Raw genomic sequence first — 24056 nt, 5'->3', positions numbered from 1 at the left:
ATTCAGTATCTTAGGTTAATTTGTTTGGTTCTCTGTTAATTTCCTGTAGAACCCTAAATAGGCTGTTGGGAGGGGGCAGGTGTGTTCCTGGTGCATTTGGAGGCAGAGTGAGTCCTGAGCTGACTCACAAAGACAAGGGCACTTTGGTTTGACAGCTCTCGCCCACGTGGGGGGCCTCGTATGGGACACTGCGGACAAGAATGGAGACACCGTCTCCAAAGATCCTAGAATTCAGACAAGCAGATAAACCATCACAAAACATAGTGTGAGAAGTATATGTAAGTCATTCTTCCAACTATTTATTCAACATTATTTCCTCGATCCCTTCTAGGTGCCTGGCACTGTGGTAGACCTTGGAAATACAAGGTCAAGTGAACAGATACGGCCAGAGAACTACTGTCCAGGGGAGACGAGTCTCATTAACTTGTCCTGACAGTCTGGTGATGAAAGTAGGATAGATTGTGGACTTCCATGGAGAGTCGGGTCAATGTTAAATGTCCATTTCCCATTCACAGTCCTCTTCCCATTTGAAAAGGAAGACAGACAGACAGACGGACAGACTAGAGCTTCTCCCAACCAGCACTCTCCGGCCTGGAAGCTGATGCCACTGGTGATTTGAGTCCTTTGAGAATCTGGGCTTTCACCTCTGGCTCCCAGGGCTCGTGCTTCTGGCCCCAAGAGCCTAATTGTTAGCTGGAAGGGGTGGCGGCTTCAGTTTCCAAGACTGGGGAAGGAGGAAGAAATGGTGTCCAGTGAGACTAACGAATTATGGAGGAAAATGAGCCAACAGATTCCTAAGCCCAGATGAAAGGAGGGATGAGGGATTGGATTTCCCCCACTCTACCCCAGCGCCACTAAACCAGGCCTCACGAGAAACCTTCCTAACCTGACCCCAGGAACCCTGCCAAAAGAAACCGCTCCCCAGAGAGGGAGGCTGGGGGCTGAGGACACGGTATCACAGTCACCGGGTGTGCCAGGAAGGAGTCCCTGCCTCCTGGAAAGTGTACGCCACAGCCCTTCAACTCTGCCGGCTCTGGGTGGGAGCAGCCCCGCCCCCCACGCTCCGGGGCCAGGGGACCCTTTGTGAGACGGGCAGGTCAGTACTGAGATGTGTTAGGGTGCGTCACTTCACCTGGGATGGCTGGAGGAGCTGCCTCTCTCTCTGGCCACTGCCTCTTTTCGACCACCCTGTTGGAAGCGGTTTTATTTTTGAAGGCCTCTGTTTTTAAAAACTGACTTTGAAAGTTTTCCTTTTGTGTTCAAGTAGTCATCAGAAGAGTGGTGCTGCGTTTGCAGCTCTCCTTCCCGACCCACTTGGTTTTGATTCTGTTTTGTCTAGAGCTCATCAAGTGGTGACTTGCTAAGATGGAGCCATATTGGAAGACTGCCTTCCCTGCCTCAGAGGGCCCTCGGTTTCCCTGGATCTTTGCTTTGCACGTTTCTCTTTGTTCTCTCCCCTGACTTTATTCTGACTGGGAAACTACCTGCCTTAACCTGGAGTTCTGTTCTACTGAAATGCTTTCTCCAGTATGGTCTTCAAGCTTCCATGGTTATGGGTTTCTGTGGAAGACACCCATAGCACTTTGAGAACACTTTGGGAAAGCAGGGACAGATAAAATGTGACATGCATCGTTACTGAGAGTTACAGAGTACCTGAAGAAACTTCCCAAATGTGGGAAACAATGGAAGTTAGAAAGGGGCATAAAGTAATAGGGTTCCTTTCTCCTTCCTGCTTCCCAGGCTAGACCCTAGCCTTAACCTGCAAGTCCCTTTCCTCTTCCGGGCCCTGCTTTCCTGTATCCATCTGCCGAACTTTCTGCATGTTGCAGTCTCTTTGGGGAAGCATTTGCTCAGGCCTCCATCTCCCAGCTCAAGTCCCATCGCTTACATTAAGCTTTTTCCACGCCCCCCTTTTCCTCACTCTCACTCAAAGGCCACACTCACTTTTCCTTCTCCGAACCCTGCTGCACGTGCCCCTCGGTACTTGCTTATTCCCTGGCTGAAATCTGTCTCGTTCCTGGAAGGTAGTTCACAGGGTTTCTGGATAACCTGTGAGTGCCTGTGCTTTTTTGAGGGGAAATTACCATGTAACAGTGCAGTGTGCCCTTCACTTCTCAAGTAGCTCTGCCAGTTTCTTAGTCTGAGGCAGGATGTGCTAAGTAAAGTGTTCTAAAGATCTCTAGAGCATCTCTGCTCAAGGGCCTGGCCTTGGAATTCTGTGGTCCAGCAGGTGTTGCTAGAAACAGGACAAGCCACGTCTGCCCTAGTTACGACTCTGAAAGCCCTTCTGGAGAAGGCTTGTTTCTTGTGACCCAGTCTGCACGGCAGTGCCTTGCTTAGACCTCATCTGTTCTGTGATATGTTCTGTCTTCCGTCCATCCGTCTGTCTGTCTTTGTGTCTGTTCTACTCATCTATATTATATTCCCATAGTTACACCAGTAAACTCTTACCCCTCTATTCTCCCACAAAGATGAGTCAAAGCTGGGATATGGTCTGGGAAGTGTTAGACCAGGTCTAACTTTTCCGCCCTCTGCTGAGAGACTTCTGTGCCTTAGATTTGGATTTTAAAAATGGAATTTTATGACATCCATCCCCTTTCTCCATTAGCAGGGCCTTTGTTTTGTATCGGGGGGGCTGACTCCTTACCAGCCCAGGCAAGTAACCCCTCGCCCCTTCCTCCCAGCCCCCGCGGACTGCTGTGGGGACTGTGGGGACGTCAGCGAGTGGCATCTCACTGAAGAGCTGGGAGGAGTCTCTTCTGTGGCTGTTAGAATATTTTCTTCATTCGTGTCAGTTTCCAGGTGTCATTTTCTTCTGTGGGTAACATGATCAGCACTGAAAGTGAACAGAACAAGTCTCTGACATGAACTCCCTGCACTTCTTTGCCAAACTCTTGGGCAAGAGCTCATGTCCGGTGAGAAGTCTCGGTGCTTTCCATGGACTGGTGTGTCCCACAAGATACTTCTGGGCCATGGATCCCACAGATTAATTATCCAATTTTAAGGTTATTTTTGTAAGGAAATATGAGGGCGATTTTTCCCCCATTTATGCTCAGATTCACAGATTTTCCGTCATAATTGAAATAGTCAATGACTTTTCCTATTAAAAGTGGATCCTAAAAGACAACGCTTATTCCTTTTATTGCCTAGTTTGCAGTTTGTCACATAGTAGGTGTGCAAAAATTGTGTTCTGCACAAATGAATGAGTGGCTGCTGCCAATCCAGCATGCTCAGTTTAGTGAGTGCAGAAAGAGTGGTGAATATTTTGAATGGAGGAATGGGCAGAAGTTTCGTTTCCCTTCCCAGCAGTTTATGGTAAAGCGTAAATATAAAGCGCACGGGAACACAGCGTCGTCTCAGGTAGGACGGAACGCTGCTCTCTTCCGCTCTGCCCGTAACCCTGAGCCCCCGTGTGCTTGGTCTCCCTGCCACGCAGATGCCCAGCCCACCGAGGGGGAGAGGGAGACGTGGAACCAGATCAGCACGGTCCTCCAGGACTCTGAGAGCATCCTCGCCGACCTGCAGGCCTACAAGGGCGCCGGCCCGGAGATCCGAGACGTACGCCAGCCACAGGGGAGGACGGGGAGCCCACGTACACGCAGCGAGATCGAGTCATGCCCTCATATTTCCTAGAGCGCTGGGAGAACAAGGAGGGGAGTGTGGCCTTAAGGACATGGGCAAAAGGCCCCTTCTATGCCCTGCATTCATCTCAGCCCACACTGCTGTAGGCCATGTCAAATGTATCCGTTCTCTCCTTGGACATACATTGGATAATGCAGGGCTCACATGTAGACAATAATTTGCCAATATATTACTTCCAGAAAGGGAAACGTACACAGAAAGTCTCTGAGCAGCGTTGAAATATGAGTTGTGAGGTCTGGCCTTGCATGCACTTTCCAATGTACTATAATAATGTTGGCAGGTCCCACCCGTGTCACAAGCCAAAACGGCCTTGCTCTAAGTAGCATGCAGGTCTGTCATCTTGTAATATGAGACTAAATAAGTAATAGCAACCAAAAAAAAAAAAAAAAAAGGAAACTGCCAGTTTGACTTTTGAGCCTTTGTAATAATGCCTTTAAAGGCAAGAAGCTTCACAAGCTCTTTATTTGAAAAAGTTAGTTTTGTAGAAATATTAACAAACTCACACACACACACACACACACACCACCACTCTGGCACTCGTTTGAAAAGAACACTGCTCCCATCGTAGCACCCAGCTGCTGAAACCCAGGCAAGACAGTATTTCTAAGAAAGCAGCAGCCTATGAAGAGGTTATGTTTCTACTTAGGGGTCACCATTTAATTTAGACAATTTAGATAACATCGCAGATTAGCAGGAATGTCATACATATTATAGAGAAAGGAAATATCTACAGAATTTGCACTTCATAATGAGCATGAAGCTCTGCTTGAATCAAATGGTGATGGTGAGGGGCAAATTGCCTCCAATTTAGATATGCAGGGTTTTTTTGTTTTTTTTCAGTTTTCCATTCTGGATAACAGAAATGAGTGAGGTGCATGACACCTAATTGTAGAGCCAATTTCATTATGCTCGAGTGCTAATATCTCCATCTTAATGGAGCACCTTGGAGGACAGTCTGATGAACTGTTACTGATTTAAGTAGTCCACGTTAACAAAGTACAGTGGGAATTGTATTTTTCACTAAAATCATTGCTCAGTCTTGGGGCATTTTAATGTGGAGCTTTTGCTTCTTTTTAAACATGCAATTCTATCATGTTTTTGTAGGCAATTCAAAATCCCAATGACATTCAGCTTCAAGAGAAAGCTTGGAATGCGGTGTGTCCTCTGGTTGTGAGACTAAAAAGATTTTATGAGTTTTCCATAAGGCTCGGTGAGTATGTGTTTGCACTTCTCAGACCCCACCTGTGCAGCTCTGTCTTGTGTCTGGGAAGGTAGCCGGAGGGCTTGATGTACCGACAAATGACCCCACCTCCACCTGCTGGGCAGTAGGAGAGGCGTTCATGGACAGCAGTGCCTGTCACTTTCATTTCTTTCAATCTTCCCCAGAGTTTCCTCCCCTAAAATTAATGGCACTTTTAGAGTGTCTCGACTGCTTGACGTCCCTTTGGTCTTGTTCTCAGGTATGTCCAACTCTTGACACTTTCACTGTGGGCTGATGACTTTTCTGTAGGACAGAGAAGTTGGAGGACCAAGTTACCTGCTAGACCCCAAAAGAACTTGGTTGCCTGGAGTCATGTGATCAACTTAATATAAAGAAATACACAAAAAAAGCAAACATGAAGTTCTGCTTATGCTTAAAAAATCTGTATAGGTAGAGGATGGCTTTGCAAAAGCAAGAGTAAAGCAAAGTCTGGTTGACAGCAGGCTCAACATGACGATCAGCGTGCTATAACTGTCCTCCCCAGCGGGAAAGCTCCATCAGGTTATGTGAGTCACTGTGGTAGATGGAGAATAAGGGAGCAGAGAGTCATGTTCTTCTCTGCTTTTGCCATAAAATGAGTGCCCATATTTTAAGAAGAAAACAGATGAGTTGAAATACTTTGGGGGAGTAATGGCTGTGATGTTGACAGGACATCACATCCAAGGGGAGGAGCTGAGTGAACTGAGCCAGTTTTCCAGAAGGAGAGGGCTTCTGAAGCCTCTCTGGTAGAAGAGGGGATTGACTTCTTTCTCTGTGTCCTCAAAGTGTAGTTCTAGGGCCCAAAAACTAAGACCTTTATGAGTCAAGTTTAGCTCAAGAGAAGGAAAAAGATTCATCAGGTCAGAGCAGGCCAAGGAGAGTACAGTGAGATCCCAGAGATAGAAATGTTTAACAAAGACTAGAAGTTTCTCTTGTGCAGATGCTCTGGAAAGCATTTAAGGACCATATACAGCAGGTACCAGCAAACTTTTTTGGGAAGTGCAAATATTTTAGGCACTATGGGCCATACTATCTTTTTTAAAACTTCTCAACTCTGTCTTTGTAACACCAAAGCAGCCATTAGCAGTCTCTAAACAAAGGAGCATGGCTGGGTTCCAATAAAATTTTATTTAAAAAAAAAAAAAAAAAAAAAAAAAACAGGCAGTGGGCTGGATTTGGCCTGTGGGCCAGTTTGCCAACCCCTGATGTAGAGGCCTGGCTAAATGACTCAGTGCCGTGAGAAGTATATTGAAGAGAAAACTGAAGGGAGGGTTTGAAATGGACAAGTGGGGGTGATGAGACTGCTGCAAGGACAAGAGTGGAGGAAAGTTTGCCAATGGATGTGTAGAAAAATAGTCCTGGGATCAGGTTAGCGTTAGAGGCAGAGACCAGGACCAGGAGTCTTTCCTGCCAAGCGGACAATCTGACACGCGTGTTCAGGGCTGCTGCCTCATCTCATCCTGCGCCGTGGAGGGCTCACTCTCTCACATGATCCGCAAGCACGGATCTGTGGCTTTCTGAGGGTTGTAGGAATTGCTATTGATCACTAAATAAGCAGAGCTGAGAGAGACATTTGCAGGGGAGGCAGCCGGCTCAGGCATCTGGAGCACTCCTTCCCCTCCTCTTTGTCCTCTTTCTCCTCCTTGTTCTCCTCCTTCTCCTCCTCATCCTCCCTCTCCTCCATCTCTTCCTTCTCCTCCTTGTCCTCCTTCTCCTCCATCTCCTCTTCTTCCCCCCCCCCCCTTCTTGTCCCCACCCAACTCACAGTTACTGGGAAAGAAGCGGAGAGAAGGCTCCATGCAGGGTGTCTGCAGGTCATCAGTGGGGCTGAGAGTGATGCTCTTGAAGGATTTCTGTAGGCTCTTTTGTCCCTTTGACTTGCAGAAAAAGCTCTTCAGAGTTTACTAGACTCTCTGACCTGTCCGCCGTACACACCAACCCAGCACCTGGAGCGGGAGCAGGCCCTGGCGAAGGAGTTTGCAGAAATACTACATTTCACCCTCCGATTTGATGAACTGAAGGTTAGGATCAAAACATTCTGAAAACTTAACAACGAGCCTTCCCTGAGTACTACGGCATGTGGGCTAGTGCTGGGGGGTTGGGGGGATGCGGAGATGAGGAAGGCCTCGATCCAGCCCTGGAAATATGTATCAAATGTGGTAAAATCTACATTCCATGGAGTTAAGGTAACTTAAGAGAGTGGCTTGTACATGGAAATCCAAAATCTGCCAAATGGGGTAAGAAAAGCCTCTACAAGTGTCATTCCTCATTGAGAAAAATACACTTTCCCTAGACTCTGGCCCACTGTAAAAACAGGGCATATTTTACAATAATGAAGCTACATACATGCTTTTGTTTTAACCAGAGGTTGCTTTGGCTCTTGTATTACAAAGAGGAGTCTTGGGGTAGTTACAGCATCCAGCACCCAGGCTTGGTGGGGAGCAGTGACCCTCTTCCTCTCTGGGTTGCAGATGCGGAACCCAGCCATTCAGAACGACTTCAGCTACTACAGGAGGACAATCAGCCGCAATAGGATCAACAACATGCACGTGAGCCGTGGGTTTTCTGGGCCTGTGCCCCCTTCTCCGGGGCTCTTTTGTCTTCTGCTTCTGGAAGGGCACAAGGAGAAGACTGAGCACATGTCCGTCACTCCGTTCCCAGAGGGCGTTCTTTTGGGATTTTAGCCATCTCCTTACAAATTGTACCTTCTCTTTTTCTTCTCATTCAGCTAGACATTGAGAATGAAGTCAATAATGAAATGGCCAACCGAATGTCCCTCTTCTATGCAGAAGCCACACCCATGCTGAAAACCCTCAGCAATGCCACAATGCATTTTGTGTCCGAAGTAAGTGAGGCTGAGCCACTACACGAGGAGCTTTTTTCCTACTGGCACGTAAAAGTGGAAAACAGGACTAATGCGCGTTTGTGTCTCCCGTTTAGAACAAAACCCTGCCCATAGAGAACACCACGGACTGCCTCAGTACCATGACAAGTGTCTGCAAAGTGATGCTGGAAACTCCGTAAGTGAGTTCAGAAATGTAACTCGCTGTCCACAGTCACCCAGCCAGGGCCTCTCTCTGTCTCTCTCTCTTTTAGTAGTTTGTCCCCATGCCAACTCGCTTTAAACAAAAGGCTTGAAGTTACTGAGGACGAGGTGGCGCAGGGATGGGGAAGTCTGCGTGCCCAGGCCTGAGCTCGGCCTGCGGCTGTGACCCACCCCCACCCCACCCCATGCCTGTGGACGGGTGGCCTGACCTCCGCGAGCCTTAGTCTCCTTACCCAGGGGGCACCCACAGCGCCACTGATGTGGCAGAGTATTTGGAAGTGCCGAAGGCATCACAGTGCTTCTCGCAATTTGATGCTCTGCTCAAGTGTAAGATGGTATTAATTTCAAATATTTCATTCATGTCAAAGTTCAGGATTCATCCCAAACAGAAAGTCATCATCTTCCTGGTAGGGCCAATTCACAATAGAACGAGTGCTAAGAGGACCCTGGGGATCGGCCTGACTCACCCGAACATCAGGGACCCTATCGAGAGAAGGGCACAAAATTAAAACTCCACAAATGAATGGTGCATGATTTCTTTTAGATCTCTTTGCCAATCCAATTCGATCTGCAGCCTATGTCTTAACAAAGGAAGTTACTCTGGCTGGAGACATGATAGCTGCTTCGTAGAAATGAGCCTGATTCTTTTTCTTTGTAATGAAGCCATTATTCTCTATAATCTTGGACAGCCAGAGGGACCTGCTATAAAATATTCAAGATTGATGTGCAGAGAAGTGATGTACATGATGGGCTGACCTGCTGAAGGGCAGATGAGAAGAGAATTTACTACCCTCTAAATTTACCTTATTTTTGCACTGAATTGCCAGTTGGATAGATTCAAGGAGAATTATCATCGTGGGTTTCTTAAAGAGCATATTAACCTGGTGGTTGCAGGTCAGGATTGTTCTCTGGAGAGGGCTGCAGGACTCTGAAGTGGTCAGTTGTGGAGCCCAAAGATGAGCGTGCTAAGCTCTGCCAAGGAGTAAGGCCGTGGCCTTGTCCTGTCTTCCAGGGAGTACAGGAGCAGGTTCACGAGTGAAGAAACGCTGATGTTCTGCATGAGGGTCATGGTGGGTGTTATCATCCTCTACGACCACGTCCACCCCGTGGGAGCCTTCTGCAAGACGTCCAAGATCGATGTAAGCTGGCCACGGAACGCGCGTTCCAACCCTCCCGGCTCCACCGCCCGCTGACAGTGATCTTTCCAAATACACCCCTACGTGGTGGCTGTCCTCATGGTGCCGAGTCCAGTCTCTTCCCCAGGCTTGAAACAACCCCCCCCCCACCTCGGAAAGGTAGCAGGCCCAGATGCCGAGGGGATCCCCTCAGCCCTGGGTGGAGCTGAGCTGAGGAAAGGTCACTGGGCTCCACACTGCCCCTTCACGCAGCATATTCTTTATTTTCTGTACAAGCCTTACTGTGAAAAGAGGTGGGACAAACTGGGTACGAGACACCATCTTCAGATCCCACTTCTCTCCTGCCACCCCCTGCTTATTGCCCCACCCAAATTCCCGTGCCTTTTGCTGTCCCTGGAACAGGCTCAAGCCTTTCCCCGCCCCGGGGTGCCCTCCTCCTCCCCTCTGTGGGGAGATTGCCTTTAAGACGCTCCTCAGACGTCAGCGTCTCTGGAACACATTTCCTGGCCCACATGGGGCAGAGCCGACCCTCTCCTCTGGTTCCCGACACCTTCCTTCTGGACTCTCCGGCTCCCTCACGGTACGAAGCTCAGGAGGTCCTTACCGGGCAGAGCCCATGGCCCCTAAGCCTGATGTCTGCTCTACCCCCTGGCCTGACACCCGGCACGTCAGGGACGGCCCACAGGAGGTGCTGAGCGAATGAGTGAGTGAAGGAATGAATGAGTAGAATTGGAAAATACAGGATTTGGGTGCGTGGTGGTTTACGGTTGATTGTGGCGTGAGGCGCGCCTCCCCTTAGCCCAGCTTCTGCCAGCAGCCCCGGCACCCACAGTGTACCCTGGGGGGAATTTAAAGCCCTTCAGTGCAGACTAGGCCCCCCCTGCGCTGACGTGTTCTGACTCGGCCTCAATTCATTCACCCGCAGGGAACAGCGTCCCCCGTGCTCCCGCACTGCGCAGAGGGGCAGCCCTGGCCAGTGGCCAGGGGTCTGAGTGTCGAGGAGAAACACCACCTGGGCACTCACGTTGGTGTTCTGGGTTCCTGGCACAGCTGGTCGTGGCTCCTCAGGGAGTCCCCATCACTTTTGTATTGTAATATAAATATCTATTACCTACCAAGAGAATAAATATAGACTATAAAAAATTGGCAAATTTGGAAAATCAAAATACAGAAAATTAAATGTATCTGTAAGAACTCCTCCCTCCGCAGATGTCCACTGTGAAAATATCAGCGCACGTATGTCCGTTCTTTATGTGGATGTTTGTGTGCGTGCATGTACCCACATAATATGTCGGGACCATGCTCTACACGCTATTTTAAAACTTATTTTGTTCACATAATAGTACATTATGGACATTTTTCCATCAATAGGCATTTTTGCTGTACTGTCTGTGCAGCTTTAACATCTCTAGACTGTAGATTGAGTATGAATAACTATGACTAACTCCAGAAATATCACTTGAGTGTAGATTGACTTCGGTATCTGGTACCCATAGGACATTCTGATCATAGTTATTTTTTCACTTTTCACAGTCAGCAACTAAAAATACAGGGTGCAATCATGTCTTGCTGCCCTCATCTTTAGTAAGCTTGGCTTTCCACGTTACTTGCTGAGTGCATGGCCGGCGTTTAATGGTAAATCGAATCACACAGGGTTTCCATCGAGTCTGTTTGTTCACGCAGGTCTCGCTAAGAAAGGTTTGTTCCTACTGACGTCTGCCTGTGTCTCTAAGAAAGTTCTGGGTTTACTGAGGACAACTGTGTTCCAATGGGCCGTTTTCTCTGATGCCTCAAGGGCTTCCCCAGGTCCTCGTCTGCCTCTTGGCCGGCGGTTACAAGCCCCGAGTCTAAATCCTCAGGGTGTAAATCACCGGTGGATAATCGGTACTTATTTGCAAGATCTGGAATAGGTACTGGAGGGTGCACTTACAGGAACAGGCCCTGGGGTGCAAAAGAGCTGTGTGCACCCCCCTCCAAACCCAGAGGAGGAAGGAGCCCCTTCTGCTTAGAGGCAGGGACAGGGCCAGAGGTGAGGCTGGAGGTGGCCCTTGAGGAAGGTGTGGGACTTCCCCAGATGGGCGAGGGAAGGACTCTTCCAGGTGAGACCCTCCTGGGAGCAAAGCTCTCCGGCCCCTGGGGGAAGGCGCCGCGAGGATGGGTGATGGTGTGGGGTGCCGGGCACCCGAATCAGTTTTCAGCTGATTTCCTTAGGTGACCCACCAGCCATCACCCCCAATCCCACCCAAGTCCAGACCTCGCACCCTCCCAACACCCAAAACAAGATCTGCAAACTGGAGGTTCTCCTGGCCCCAGACCTGCTCTTCCTCCTGGATGTCTGCCCCAGGCCTCTCCCCACCATCACGCACGCTTCTCCGCTGGGGGCTGGGACCCACCCGCGCTCCTCCCCTGCGCCGCCCCCGTGTCCTCCCTGCCAGCCTTCAGATCGTGCACACTGCCACAGATCCACCCGCCGCCTCCCCTTCTCTCCCCACTGCTGCTCCCACTGCCCTGCCCCCAGGGGCTCTCACTGGGCCCCACCTGGCCTCCTTTCTCCACTCTTGTTTCTTTCTGATCCTTTCCGTATCGATCACTTGCACTATGGTTTATCAAGAGCTACCCTGAATTCTCCAGTTTGTACCAGCCAAGACCCCAGACTCTTTAGCATGACGTGAAGTCCTCACGTGCTCTGGCCCCGACTGCTTCCCTGGCTGCTGCTCCAGTCCTGAAGCAGAACCAGAAATCCAGCGTGCACCCACTCCTCTGCCACCCCTTTTCCACTCTGTTCCTACTGCCCCTGAAACTTGCTCTACAAGAACATCATCACCCTTCAGAACCGAGCTGCTCATCTCTTTTCTCCACTAGACATGAGCCCCTCTGTGGGAGGGACCAAATCTGCCTCCCTTAGCCTGACCCCACCCCTGTGCTGAGCCGACCTGCGATGGCACGTCCCTGACAGGGCCACATCATCTCCCGGGACAGGCGTCCCTAATTGACCGTGACATTCCTGATGGGCCTGACCATGACCCACAGTTGGTTCTCAGCCCTGTGCTCCCACTGCCTCCGTCAGTCTGTCTGGGTCCATCAGGCCTCCGAGATAAAACCTTTGGGAGTCCAAAAGCAGACCCGCAGAAAATGTTTAGAAGTGATCATTATAAAAGGGGCCCTTAGTATGAGCAGATCCGATGCAGGGCACAAGCCCCTGAGTTAAAAATGATTGACCATCTTCTTTGCAGAAAGATTCTTCTTTTGCCAGAAAACATCCCAGGATATGCATAATATAATGTGACTTGTATAAATTTAGTTTTCATGCCCTTCTCAAATTACGAGTAAATTGTGTTCCAAAGGCATGCAAAGCTATGAAACGAGCTTAGGTTCATGCAGATACTGACCCACCAAGTCTGGATGAAACCAGGCCTTCCGTCCCCTGTGGTTTGCGTTCTTAGCAAGTGTCCTTCACCTAAGCCCCTGAACTATGGCGAAGACATAGTCCTATACCTCCAGGAGCTCGGCACCTGGTGAGGGGGCAAATTAGTCTGGGCACCAAAACCTCTGTGGTTCTCTGACAGGTGCCAGAGGACAATTGTGAGCACAAAGAGGTGAGGATAACGAGGTCAGGAAAGGCTTCCTAGAATCAGGGAACTTTGACGAAATCCTGAAAAATTGTTACAGGTTTGCCAAAGAGTCAAGGGAGCGGAAAATTCTGGGCAGAGGGATGGTATAAAGTTGTCAGGGTTTAAATTCATTCAGTAAATATTAACTGAGCACCTACTACAGGGAAAGCCTACACTTCGCCCCTGGAGTATAAAGACAAGAAAATCATCTCAAGTCTTTGTCCCCAAATGCCAGGCCAGTAAAATGTACAGTTGCAGTACAGTGCCAACAGTGGCACGACTCAGCACAGAATCCTGTAGAAGTCAGAGGAGCTGCTCCCCACCTGCCTCAGGGGTCGGAAACGTCTGTGTTCATCCCTGTGTTTGATTTCCATGGAAAGAAATAACATGTTATGGACAGAAGTCATTATGGACACTGATGAGTCCCTGTGCTTTCTCCTAGATGAAAGGCTGCATAAAGGTGTTGAAGGAGCAGGCCCCCGACAGCGTGGAGGGGCTGCTGAACGCCCTCAGGTGAGCCCATCTGGGCAGCAGCCCCCCTTCAGAGCTGTTGCAGAAGCAGCAGACGTTTGGGATCGAGGGCTCAACTCCGTGCATATTTTAGCACATTTAATCTTCCCAGCAACCTGATGAGGTCGGCACTGTATCTATCGTCCCATTTCACTGATGGGAGAAGCTGAGTTTTATAGAAATCCAGTAACTTGCCAAAAGTCACCCAGTAAATGACCAAGCTAAGACTTAACCCCCAGGTCAGGAGCAGCTCCCAGCCACTGCTTTGTGATTAGGGGGACACTTTTTGGAAGAAGAGATTTTCTGGGTTACATTTCTTCCCTTGCCCATGTTCCCAGCCTTGACTGCATGTGAGAATTAGATGTGAGGTGAATTCTCCAACCCAGACTGAATGAGTCAGAATCTCTGGGTGGGGTCAGGGATGCGTTCTTGGTCTGGAGCTCCCTGGTAGATCCCACGTGCAGCGGCTCCTGGAACCTGGCCATGCACCGTGGGACCCTGCGTGGCTTGTCACGGCTCCTCACTGTAATGAGGATTGCCCGGGCATCCCCACAGGTGCATGTGACCTGATCCGCTTCAGGAACGAGGGACAGCGAGGCCACAGGCTCCACCGGGGCTTGGCATCTGCGTCTCCTGTAGACACTGACAAAGCAAAATGAGTGGGCTTTTGAGGCAGCCAGACCTAGGTTTAAATCAGAAATCCACATTGTTCACAAAACACAAATCGTTAGCTGTGCGATCGGGAGTGGGTCATTTTAACTTCCCAGAACCTCAGTTTCCTCATCTGTAAAATGGAGGCAGTAACCTCTCCTGCAAAGGTGTATAACTTGTGAGGATTTAGATGAAAACTTAGGAAGTCCCAAGCATGGCCAAGGTTTTGTTGCAAGTGAATTCCCCTTTCCCTTCTTTTCAGTATGTTTCCATAGCAACTGCCTTGCTTTTTTGTTCGTTTCCCTGCGTTGTGCCCCCTTGTGGTGGCAGTGAGGATAAGAATTGCCAGGAAAGGAGGAAACCATACACATTTATGTTTTGGGTAATGGTGGTGGGCAAATCCATTTTCTGAAATTTGAGTCTCAGCAGGGGAAGCAGAGATGGTCGGTTTGCTGCACGTAGTCATGCCAAGTCTCCCCTGGAAAACGAGATTGCTTATTTCTCCTCTGTGTAAGCATCCAATTCAGTGAGCTACTTGTTTAATAACCATAATACAAAATTCCTTTGGAAGGAAAAAACAAAATTAAATCTGAGAATACGCTGGACCCCACAGCGTGTCTCTTTATCTAGAGAACCAAGCCAGGGTCTGCTTTCTAAATATCAATGTGTGTCCCACGGTAGAGAAGGGCTGGCACGCCATAGCTGACGCGTTCGCTAAGTGCCCGCACCCACTGACTTCCATCGTTCTCTCTCCACTCAGGTTCACTACAAAGCACTTGAATGATGAGTCAACTTCCAAACAGATTCGAGCAATGCTTCAGTAGAGCTCTGCTCCAAGAAGAGGATCTGTGTGCTGACCTCAGAAGATGTACATGTTTACATAATTTAATACAGATTGATGTTAATACTTGTGTATTTACATAACCATTTCCTTCTTGTCACTGAAAATATATGGACCTTAATTTGTATCCTGACGGACTCAGCCCAGCACAGCGTAAATTAACTGGAGAGCCTCACCTTTGATGTCTGAAACAAAACCCTGCTCCCAAAGGCCAAATTTGGAGACTTTCGTCTTTGTCATTGGCATCCTTTAACCATACCTATAACAATCAGAAATCGCACATTGTCTCTGGTAGTGTTTTAATTCTAGATGTGTTTTCTCTCCAGGACATAGTGTTATAGACACAAAGCATTTGATTTCCTGTGTCATTTCAGCTACAAGAAATGCACCCGCTATCCCTGGAGAGCGGGAGGAAACGAAGGAAAACACACGTGTGGGGTGTCCAACCGAAGCATTTGGGATTCATCGCGCCCCCTCTTTCCTCAGACTGCGAGCCAGACGTGCACGTTTTCCGTTTGCACGTGTTTTATTTATCAGCATATGCCCTTTTCTGTCTGGATTTGTAGCCCTCCGACGTTTGCTTCTAATTTTGCAAGAGGAAAATCAGCCTGCGTTTTACCGCATCGCTGAGACAACAGCAGGAATGGGTAGCTGTGCGGCCACCGGCGTGCAGACGCAGGTGGAGGTGGGCGTCAGGAGGGGCAGGCAACTGCCGTCTCTGCTTCAACCCCCAGTCTTTGGGGACAGGACCCTGAAGCCATGGGCAAGTTCCTTGACCTGGTTTTCCTGGAGCTCTGGTGACAGCCCCTCCTAACAGGAGCGTTGTGCTCTGTAGCCCCTTTGGACGGGGACAGGGGTGCAGGGCCTGTCACTGGTCACCAGAGAATGGGGGAATTGGATTCCTGCTCACCTGTAGTTCAAGACCTTTTCAAACTTAGGGATTCTAACACCCTAGAGCCCCTCCCCCCAGCCTGTTGGAACAGGTAAAGCTGTGGCCTGCGAGTACCTGGCACAGCCCTAGCCCTAGAAACAATCCACAGTGCATTCTTGGGAAATTTGCTCCAACTGTCTGCATCTCATCCTCCTTATCTTTACAATGGACACTTAAAACATATCATCTCCAAGAGCCCTTTTAGGGCCATGAGCCAACGTAATGATTGACTCCACCTACTGTCCTCAGTAAGTAGAGTCCAGGAAGCGCCCCTCACCTTACCTTGAGGATCAACTAGGGTGCAAGGTCCCTAGTCATTTTTCTGTCTGTAGATGGGAGAGCCCAGGTGTAGATGAGAATGGGATCTAGGAATCTTCTATTCCAATCTCCAGTGGCTCTCCCACCCTGTGGGTCCAGAACCCAGGATGCCTCACTCCTGACTTCAGGCTCTTTCCCTCCCTGTGGCCTACGGATACAGAACACAGGGCAAGGCTGGGCCCCTCTAGTGCATCCTCAATCTGGCCTATATAATTATTTGTCTGTTTCTGCTGGAAGAAAAGAAGAGCACAAACAGTCAATTTATGAGAGTTCAGAAGTTAGGTCTGGCCTATCAGTGTTTGATGTCATTAGCTTCATCCCAAAGTATGAGCTGTCAGATACCATTGCTTTCCAGACTTAGTGGCCAGCTGGCATTCCCTTGAGTCCTCCAAGAAAAGGGGAAAAACACTTTTTGTTGTTTTGTTTGAACAAGGAAATGCTGTTGAGTGTCAAGATGGTACTTTTCTATAGATTCCCTGGTCTATAGCTAAATGTCAGTCAACAGAGAGAAGCAAGGCCTCTTTCCTTGGAGCTTTTCAAGCTGAACAAGTACAGCTGCTTGTTTGGGGGTTCTTTTATCAGAACAGAGCTACATGAGATGGCCTTCAAGACCTTTTCAAACTTAAGGATTCTAAAACCCTAGAGGAAGCCAGAAAATGGGATAACTCCAGGTGTGCAAATTTGTTAAATATTCAGTTTAAGGAGTGTTCTTCTGTTTGGCAGTCACATGTTATGCTTGGGCAATCAATTGTCAAGACCAGAATCATGGAGGTGTCTAGTGTTTACTCTCATTGGGTCCATTTCCCTCCTTTATTGGGTAGGAAAATTCCGTCTTGGAGAGAGGAAAGGACTTGTCAACCATCACAGAACTCATGTGGCACAGACCCAGGACTTAAACCCAAGTCGTTTGTCTACACCACAGCTGCCTCTCAACTGGTTGAATGAGGAAATGTTAGGATTATCTGTCAATTTTTTTAAAATGAAAAAAGATATAGCAGAGTAAATAGTTGAGTGCATTTATAATTTATAATTAACACCTATCAAATGGGACCAAACGTACGGGAGAGGCTGCTGGACTGCACCGCGTTAGCCAGGCCACCATGTCTCCTGGCCAGGAGGCACCAACACATGGATTCTGAAAACCCCGAGCCTGACTGGCGCTAGGACAGGTTAATCGAATGTCTGTGATCACTAGCAGGTGGTGGGCCTTGGGTCCACACCAGAGCTGTTGTGGGAGACAGATTCTTTTAATGGACTGTCCGCCAGGCATCAGGAGTCCTTGAACAATCACAGATTTTTTGTGTGCTGCATGCACAGGTCTAGGACCTGTGGGTGGGTTGGGGGAAAGTGCTATATTTGTTGTCAGTGTCGGCGTTAACCATATTTCATATTCGGTGTCTCACAGTTTTCAAATAAAGAGTGTTTGCCATGGCTCAGATATTTATTTTGGGCAAGCAACAAGGTGAAAATTACATTTCTCAGATGCACTGCTACTTTGGAATTATAATGTTGTTCACAGAAATCTTTCATGTGCCATTAATAATCAGTAATAAAAAAAACAAGTGGGAACGGATGTTTTGAATTGTGCTGATCCATTAGGACTGAGGTGCTGAGTAACAACCAGAAAGAAAGTCTTGGATATTATCTTCCAGCGATCAGCTAATCTCATGCTTCATTAACATTTGCTGTCAGTCACCACCATTGTATCGAGATATTAATGGTATACTGAGGCTTTTGACACATCATTACATTTAAGTAAAAATAGTTTTTGCTCTTTCAAAAATGAAGCTTGCTCAATCTTAGGACCCAAATGTGCAATGGAATTCAGAGATTTCTCATTGAATCTTGCGTCCTAGACAGCTACTAATTGCTCTAGATGTCAATGATAAACATTGGGATTTTATCTTAAAAGAACCAAAAACTTTGGAACCTGTTTTCCCTGCTGCATCTATAAAGGCTGTTGCACAAACAAAGCTGTTTTAAAGGTGTCACGTGTTGTTTGCTCAAGTCATGTAATTTCTTTTGCCTGCTTTGCCTCTTCTTTTGTACAGAAGTTTTGAGTATGAAATGAAAATTAAAGTTTGGTACATATATTTTAAAAAAACAGTTCTATTGGATATTCCACTCAAGGTTGAGTGGGTGAGAAGCACGTGATCAGTATTCCACGTAGATATTTGCTTGGCACCTGCTCTGGGGACCAGGAAATCACACCATGTCCCCTTCACCTCTCCAGGCCTCAGTTTCCTCAAATACAGCAACAAGTATCCAAACATACTACTCTTGGTGCCTGGTTGTGTTTTACTAATGTCAGCAAAGGCTCATCATTATGAAAAAAAGGCAGAAAATAAACAAACGTCATGGATAACTAGAGATACAGGAGATGTATTTGCTCAGGGATGCTAAGAAACTCCACCCTACAACCTGCACCCAGTAAAGCACGCACATGTGCACACACACACCCCTTTTGGAGTTTGAAAGGGGTAAGTGTATGAAATTAGATAGCAATGCTGTTTATTCATCTGCACATAAATGCATATAAATAGGCTATCAATTACTATATACCTGCATATAAATAGGTAATCAGTTTCTCAGCAAAGTGCTCTAGAAATAGTTTAAAAACATTTAGACACATTTAAAGAGAATAAGCCTTTATGAATTACTATTAAATATGAATATATTGGGTTATATGATCTGAATTTTGAGGATGATGTAAAAATTATTAATCAACCCCTGCTACAATCCATGTTTCTGATCAAAGGTGACTAGGAAAAGCTCTGGAATTCTTTCTTTTGAGTGCAGTAACACTCTGTGGATTTGGCAGAATAGCAATAACCTATTCCACAGAGAACATCTTTCAGACAATTTAAGCACTAAAACAATTCTTTTGACTATTGAACACTGCAGTTGCTCTAGAACATTACTTGGAATTCCTGCAGCTTTTAAGCCGATTGCCTGAAATCTAGTTGTCATGCTTTCAATGGGTCAGAGTCCCCAAGAGAGACGTCCACACTGCCCTGTTCAAAAGAGAAAGGCACGGTAACTGGGACTATTCAGTGCTCGTAGGTTAGCAGAGAGAAAGGAGTAAGAGAAAACTTCCTTAAATTGGCAAATGAACAAATTGTAAATGGACAAATGCTGGAAAGAGAGAAGAAAAGGCCCTTAAAAAAGGGGCTTGTGTGCATGTGTGAGTGTGTGTGTGTCTTTGACTCAATGACTGTTGAGGCAAAAGCTATGGAAAATGGGGAGCAGAGTTTGCGTATGATTGTCAAGAGGAATACAGATAATGGAGACTTGAGGGATGTGATTCATAATAACCTTCACAACAGTCAGAAAGTCAGTTGTTGTTTAGGGTTCTCCTGGAAAGGGTGGGGGTAAATGGCCACATTCATTAAATCTGGTGAATATTTGCAATGTGTATTCATGCCTGATTTCACCTTTTGGCTTATAAATAAGTAGAATTTGTCATTTGCTGTTGGAAAGGTTTTTCGTGTATTTGGTCATCACACTGTAAGTAATTGATTAAATAATACTAATTAATATTGATTAATGTATTTATAGTTGTTAAGTATATTAATCTATCCAATACCAAAATATTGGTCTCCATTAGTCTAACACCCAGCTGATCACAACCAAATAGTAAATGAAAGTAGATCTCAGCCACTCAGTTTGCTTTAGCTCAAGGGTCAGATTCCTAAGAACGGAGCTTTTCTGCCTTGGTTACATCAAATTCCAGAAACTGTATTTTTACTGCTCTAGCTTTTCTTGTGTCTGTTGTCTCAGAAGGCAGTGTCTGGAATTCCTGTGAATGTTGGAAGTGGATACTCTGCAAATATCTTTTGCAAAATATCTCCATCAAAATGCCCTCTGAAATTATGATAAATAGTATTTTAGAGAAATCCCATAGTTTTGTTGAAAAGTTTCAACTTTAGGCAGAAAGTTTTTACACACTCATTTAAGAAAATATTTTCTGTATGAAATATTCCAGTTTTCCCCATCAAATTACACACTTCCAGATTCTTCCTCCACCCTGCTTGAACTTCCCGATCATTTCTTAATTTCCCTTGTTTGTGCCATGATAGGCTTTGTTTCAGCTTGGGAACTGCATTTTATTAACCACTCCTAAGCTACCTACAAGCTAAGTTTTTCAATGATAGGACTTAAAGACAAATAATTGTAAGAGGCTCTTTACGCTTTGAAGAGGCATGCATCTAGAAAATGTCAGAAGGGTTTGGGAGAGTATTTCAAATTATTTTCTTCCAAATGTCAAGGTCTAGATCATCCTCCAACACCTTCAAGCAGCTTTCCCTAAATACCCTAGCCCACGCCAATCCCTCTCTCTTCTCTGCTGGGTCCCTGATGTACTTAATTTATGTAGGACTAAGTATTGTCCACTGCACAGTATTTTAAATTCTATGATTGTTCTTTCCACCAGATTTTATGTTCTTGAGGGCACAGAATGTCCCTCAGATGACCAAGGTCAACACAGGCCAGTGAGCAATAGAAACTGCCTGCAAAAGGGAAATTTCAGAGTCTGGAAACCTTAGTGTGCTGAAATGAAATGCGTGAATTAATTTCTACAGCTCACCAAGCATCCTCAGTAGCAGATAATCTGCTCCCTGGGCTGACCAGTTTTATTCCTGGAGGAAATATTTACTTACCTATCAGGAATACTGTTTAACCTCTGTGGACACAGAGAGCTGAACTGCCAGATTAAGGCTGAACTGCCAGATTAAGGCTGAACTGCCGGAAGTCCAGCTGAGGAATCAGGCTGTGGTCTTGATAAAAAATCAGAGTCAGATAATCCTGGCAAGGGCAGTCGGCCAACATGCTAGTCAGATTTGTTTTTGCTTGGTCTGGGGCATGGCTACTACTAGGTCAGCTGAGTTAAAGGCAGTCAGAAGCAGAAAGGCAACAGAACAAATTGGTTCAGCACCTTGGATAGCAACCCAGGAGCATTGATGTCTTAACAGTTTACAGCCTTTTATGCTGGAATCTACAAACCCTATTGGTTGAATCAACTTCCTCTCTAGAACTCCAGTTATCAAAAATAATATGTTCCTTCTAAAAATAAAGTTACTAGGTAGCTTGGAAAGCATTTTTCTTTGTCCTGGGACTTACGAATATTACATAAGATGGGCAGAAGGTAGTTTTGGAAAAGCTCAAGAATCATCTTGAGGTTTCATATTTATGGTGTTTTAAGAGTCAAGCCAAACTCATAGGAAGGGCTATTCCTTCTTCCTCACTACTTCCGTGCCTCCAGTCAATCATCAAATCTTTAAAAATAACCTTTCTAAAGAGCTCTCAGAATCTTTCATTCTCTCCACTGTGTTTGCTTTATTTACTCCAAGCCTCATCATTTCTTCTCTAGAATGAAGATCACCAGCCTTTATTCTCCATTCTCCAATCCATTCTCCACACAGCCACTGCTCACCTTTCCGAGACATATATCTGACCATGTCAGTGGCACACTATTGCCTTTAGTTTTGCTTCCTAAAATATTTTATCAGAGATGTTAATTGGTGTTCATGAAAAAAAAATCAATTTTCAATTACTTTTGAAACAAGTTTAAAGAAATTACTTTCTTTCCTTGCTCATATTGCTACCAAATTTTTGCATACATTGTAAATCTCCATAGGAAGTCAGGGCATATATTAAATAGCAATTCTCAAATGCATTTGTCTACAGAAACTCGTTTATATTTCATACAACATCTATACATTCTCACAGACATTAGAATTATGAAGAAATACTGTCAATAAGATAAGTCAAGCCCAATTGCTTGGGATATAAGGCCTTTCCATGAGTTGTGCTGCACTTAGTCCTCCCATCTCACTCACCATCTCTCAAACATGCATCCCATTTCCCCATGCTACCAAACTGTCCACAGTTTTCTGAACACGTTATCTATTTTTTCATATTTATCTCTGATAATGCTGATCCTTTGGCCTGAAATTCCATTTTCCCTCATCTGCCTGGAGAAATCCTATTCACCCTTCAAGACATTGTTCAGATGTCATTTCCTTTTTGAAATTTTCCATGTCCCACCCAAGCAGAGTAATCACTCTGGGGGGACACTCCCCATTCTCTCTCTCTCTCTCTCTCTCTCTCTCTCTCTCTCTCTCTCTCTCTCTCTGTCTCATATACACACACATACACATTAGGTTGTTTGCTCATCAGAATGGTTTTGTTTCAAATTGGGAGGTGCATTTTATTAACCATTCCTAAGCCACTCACAAGCTAAAGTTTTCAATGATAGGACTTGGAGACATCTTTTTCTCACTGGACAGTGGATTTCTTGAAGGCAGTGTCTACTTTATCTCTCTACTTACATGACCTAGCTGAATGCCTGGGCACTTATTATGTGCTTGGTGCACTTTAAAATTAATTCTCTCATGTCATCCCAGGCTGAAGCCCAGGCCATACCACCCCTCAAAGCAGGGTGGACTCACATGCTTTCACACAAATGCAACTCTGCCTAACTGGTCTCTCTCTGGGTGGGGCTTCATTTTGCCAAGAACTCTGTTCCCAGGTGTTATGTGTGATATGAAATAGATGCCATGGCAATGAGGACTGTAGCCAAGCTCTGGCTTTGTTCTCCAAGCCATGGATCCTCGCATGGGCTGCATCGGCCTGGAGGAAGGAACACCTTTTGTTTCCTCAGAGTGCTGAGAATGACCTGTAACAGCCTTGCTACAGGCCTTCCAGAAACCATGGGATCCCTGCCACTTCTGCCAGTGTGTCTGGCTCTCCATCGCTCTGCTACTCTCAGATCAATCCCCTCAGAATCTATGATAGGACAGTCACATAAGACATTTTCCCAAGACTCTCAAACTAAAGAGACTGCATATATGGGTTATTTTTCAATGACACCTTTGGACAAGGGAGGGAAATGGGACCTAGCTACAAGGTTACATCACTGACCCCAGTGGCACTACCCAACTTGCTCTTTACAGTGTCTTTGGTAAAGCAGAGCCTCTTCATTTTGATCATTTCCAATTTATCAATCTTTTTTCTTTTATGGCTTGCACTTTTGGTATATACCCAAGAAAATTTTGCCTAACCCAAAGTCACAAAGATATGCTCCTTGTTTTTATTGTAAAAGTTTTATAATTATTAGTTTTGTATTTAGATCTATGTTTAGTTTGAGTTAGTGTCTGTATATGATGTGAGGTATGGTTTGGACTTCACCATTTCCATATGAATGTCCAATAGTTCCTGCATCATTTGTTGACAGGACTGTCCTTTATTCAGTGAATTGCATTTGCACCTCTGCCAAACACAAATTGCCCACATATGTGTGAATAAATTCTGACCTCCATTCAAGTCCATAGATCTAACTGTCTAACTTAGCACAAATACTATTCTGTCCCAATTACTATAGCTTTATAATAAATCATGAATTCAGATAAGGCAAATCCTCCAACTTTTGTTCTTCTTTTCAAAGTAGTTTGACAATTGTAGATCTTTTGCATTTCCATATGAATCTTAGAATCAGCTTGCTGACTTCTACCAAATAAAAAAAAAACCCTGCTGACATATTGGAATTGTATTGAATCTTTAGATTAGTTTTGAAAGAATCGGCTTCCTAACAATATTGAGTCTTCTGGCCTGTGAATGTAGTACATATCTCCATTTATTTAGGTCTTCCTTAATTCCATAGGATGTTCCACAGACTGTCATGTCATCTGACAATACAGACACTTTTACTTTCTTCTTGTCAATTTGAATCCCTTTTATTTCTTTCTCTTGTGCTATTATACTAGCTAAAACTTCCAACACTGTTGAATATAAGTAGTGAGAACAGACATCCCTATTTGTTCTTGATCATAGGGTGAGAAGCATTCAGTCTTTCATCAAGATTGATGTTAGCTGTAGATTTCATGTGTGTGCCCTTTATCAGGTTGGGAACATCCCTTCTACTACTCATTTGCTGAGAATTTTTATCAGGAATGAATTTGAATTGCATCAAATGACTTGTCTGCATTTATTAAGATAAGCATTTCATTTTTCTGTTAGTCTATTACTGTGGTGAATTACATTGATTGATTTTTGAATGTTAAACCAGACTTGCATTACAGAGGTAAATCCCATAGCTCGTGATATTATCCTTTTTACATATTGTTGGATGTG

At 45.9% G+C, this 24056-nt stretch overlaps 1 protein-coding gene across 6 annotated transcripts in view; it reads left to right on the top strand.

Annotated features, from left to right (window-relative positions):
- CYRIA (CYFIP related Rac1 interactor A) overlaps window positions 1-17899 on the top strand; it is a 108430-nt gene extending 90531 nt beyond the window's left edge. For 5 of the 6 annotated variants that reach the window (XM_037813232.1, XM_037813231.1, XM_037813234.1 and 2 more), the window contains 9 exons: window positions 3437-3558; window positions 4747-4852; window positions 6767-6903; window positions 7354-7431; window positions 7611-7727; window positions 7823-7902; window positions 8941-9067; window positions 13118-13188; window positions 14597-17899. In XM_037813232.1, the coding sequence (XP_037669160.1) occupies window positions 3437-3558; window positions 4747-4852; window positions 6767-6903; window positions 7354-7431; window positions 7611-7727; window positions 7823-7902; window positions 8941-9067; window positions 13118-13188; window positions 14597-14660 (902 nt within the window). In that variant the 3' untranslated portion in view covers window positions 14661-17899. The remainder of the gene's footprint in view (window positions 1-3436; window positions 3559-4746; window positions 4853-6766; window positions 6904-7353; window positions 7432-7610; window positions 7728-7822; window positions 7903-8940; window positions 9068-13117; window positions 13189-14596) is intronic. The other variant, XM_037813235.1, reaches the window with a different exon arrangement.
- Window positions 17900-24056: the final 6157 nt, after the last annotated feature.

The sequence above is a fragment of the Choloepus didactylus genome, chromosome 20, assembly GCF_015220235.1.
Source record: "Choloepus didactylus isolate mChoDid1 chromosome 20, mChoDid1.pri, whole genome shotgun sequence".
In the NCBI taxonomy this organism is placed as follows: domain Eukaryota; kingdom Metazoa; phylum Chordata; class Mammalia; order Pilosa; family Megalonychidae; genus Choloepus; species Choloepus didactylus.
This window is presented reverse-complemented; position numbering and strand designations above follow the sequence as displayed.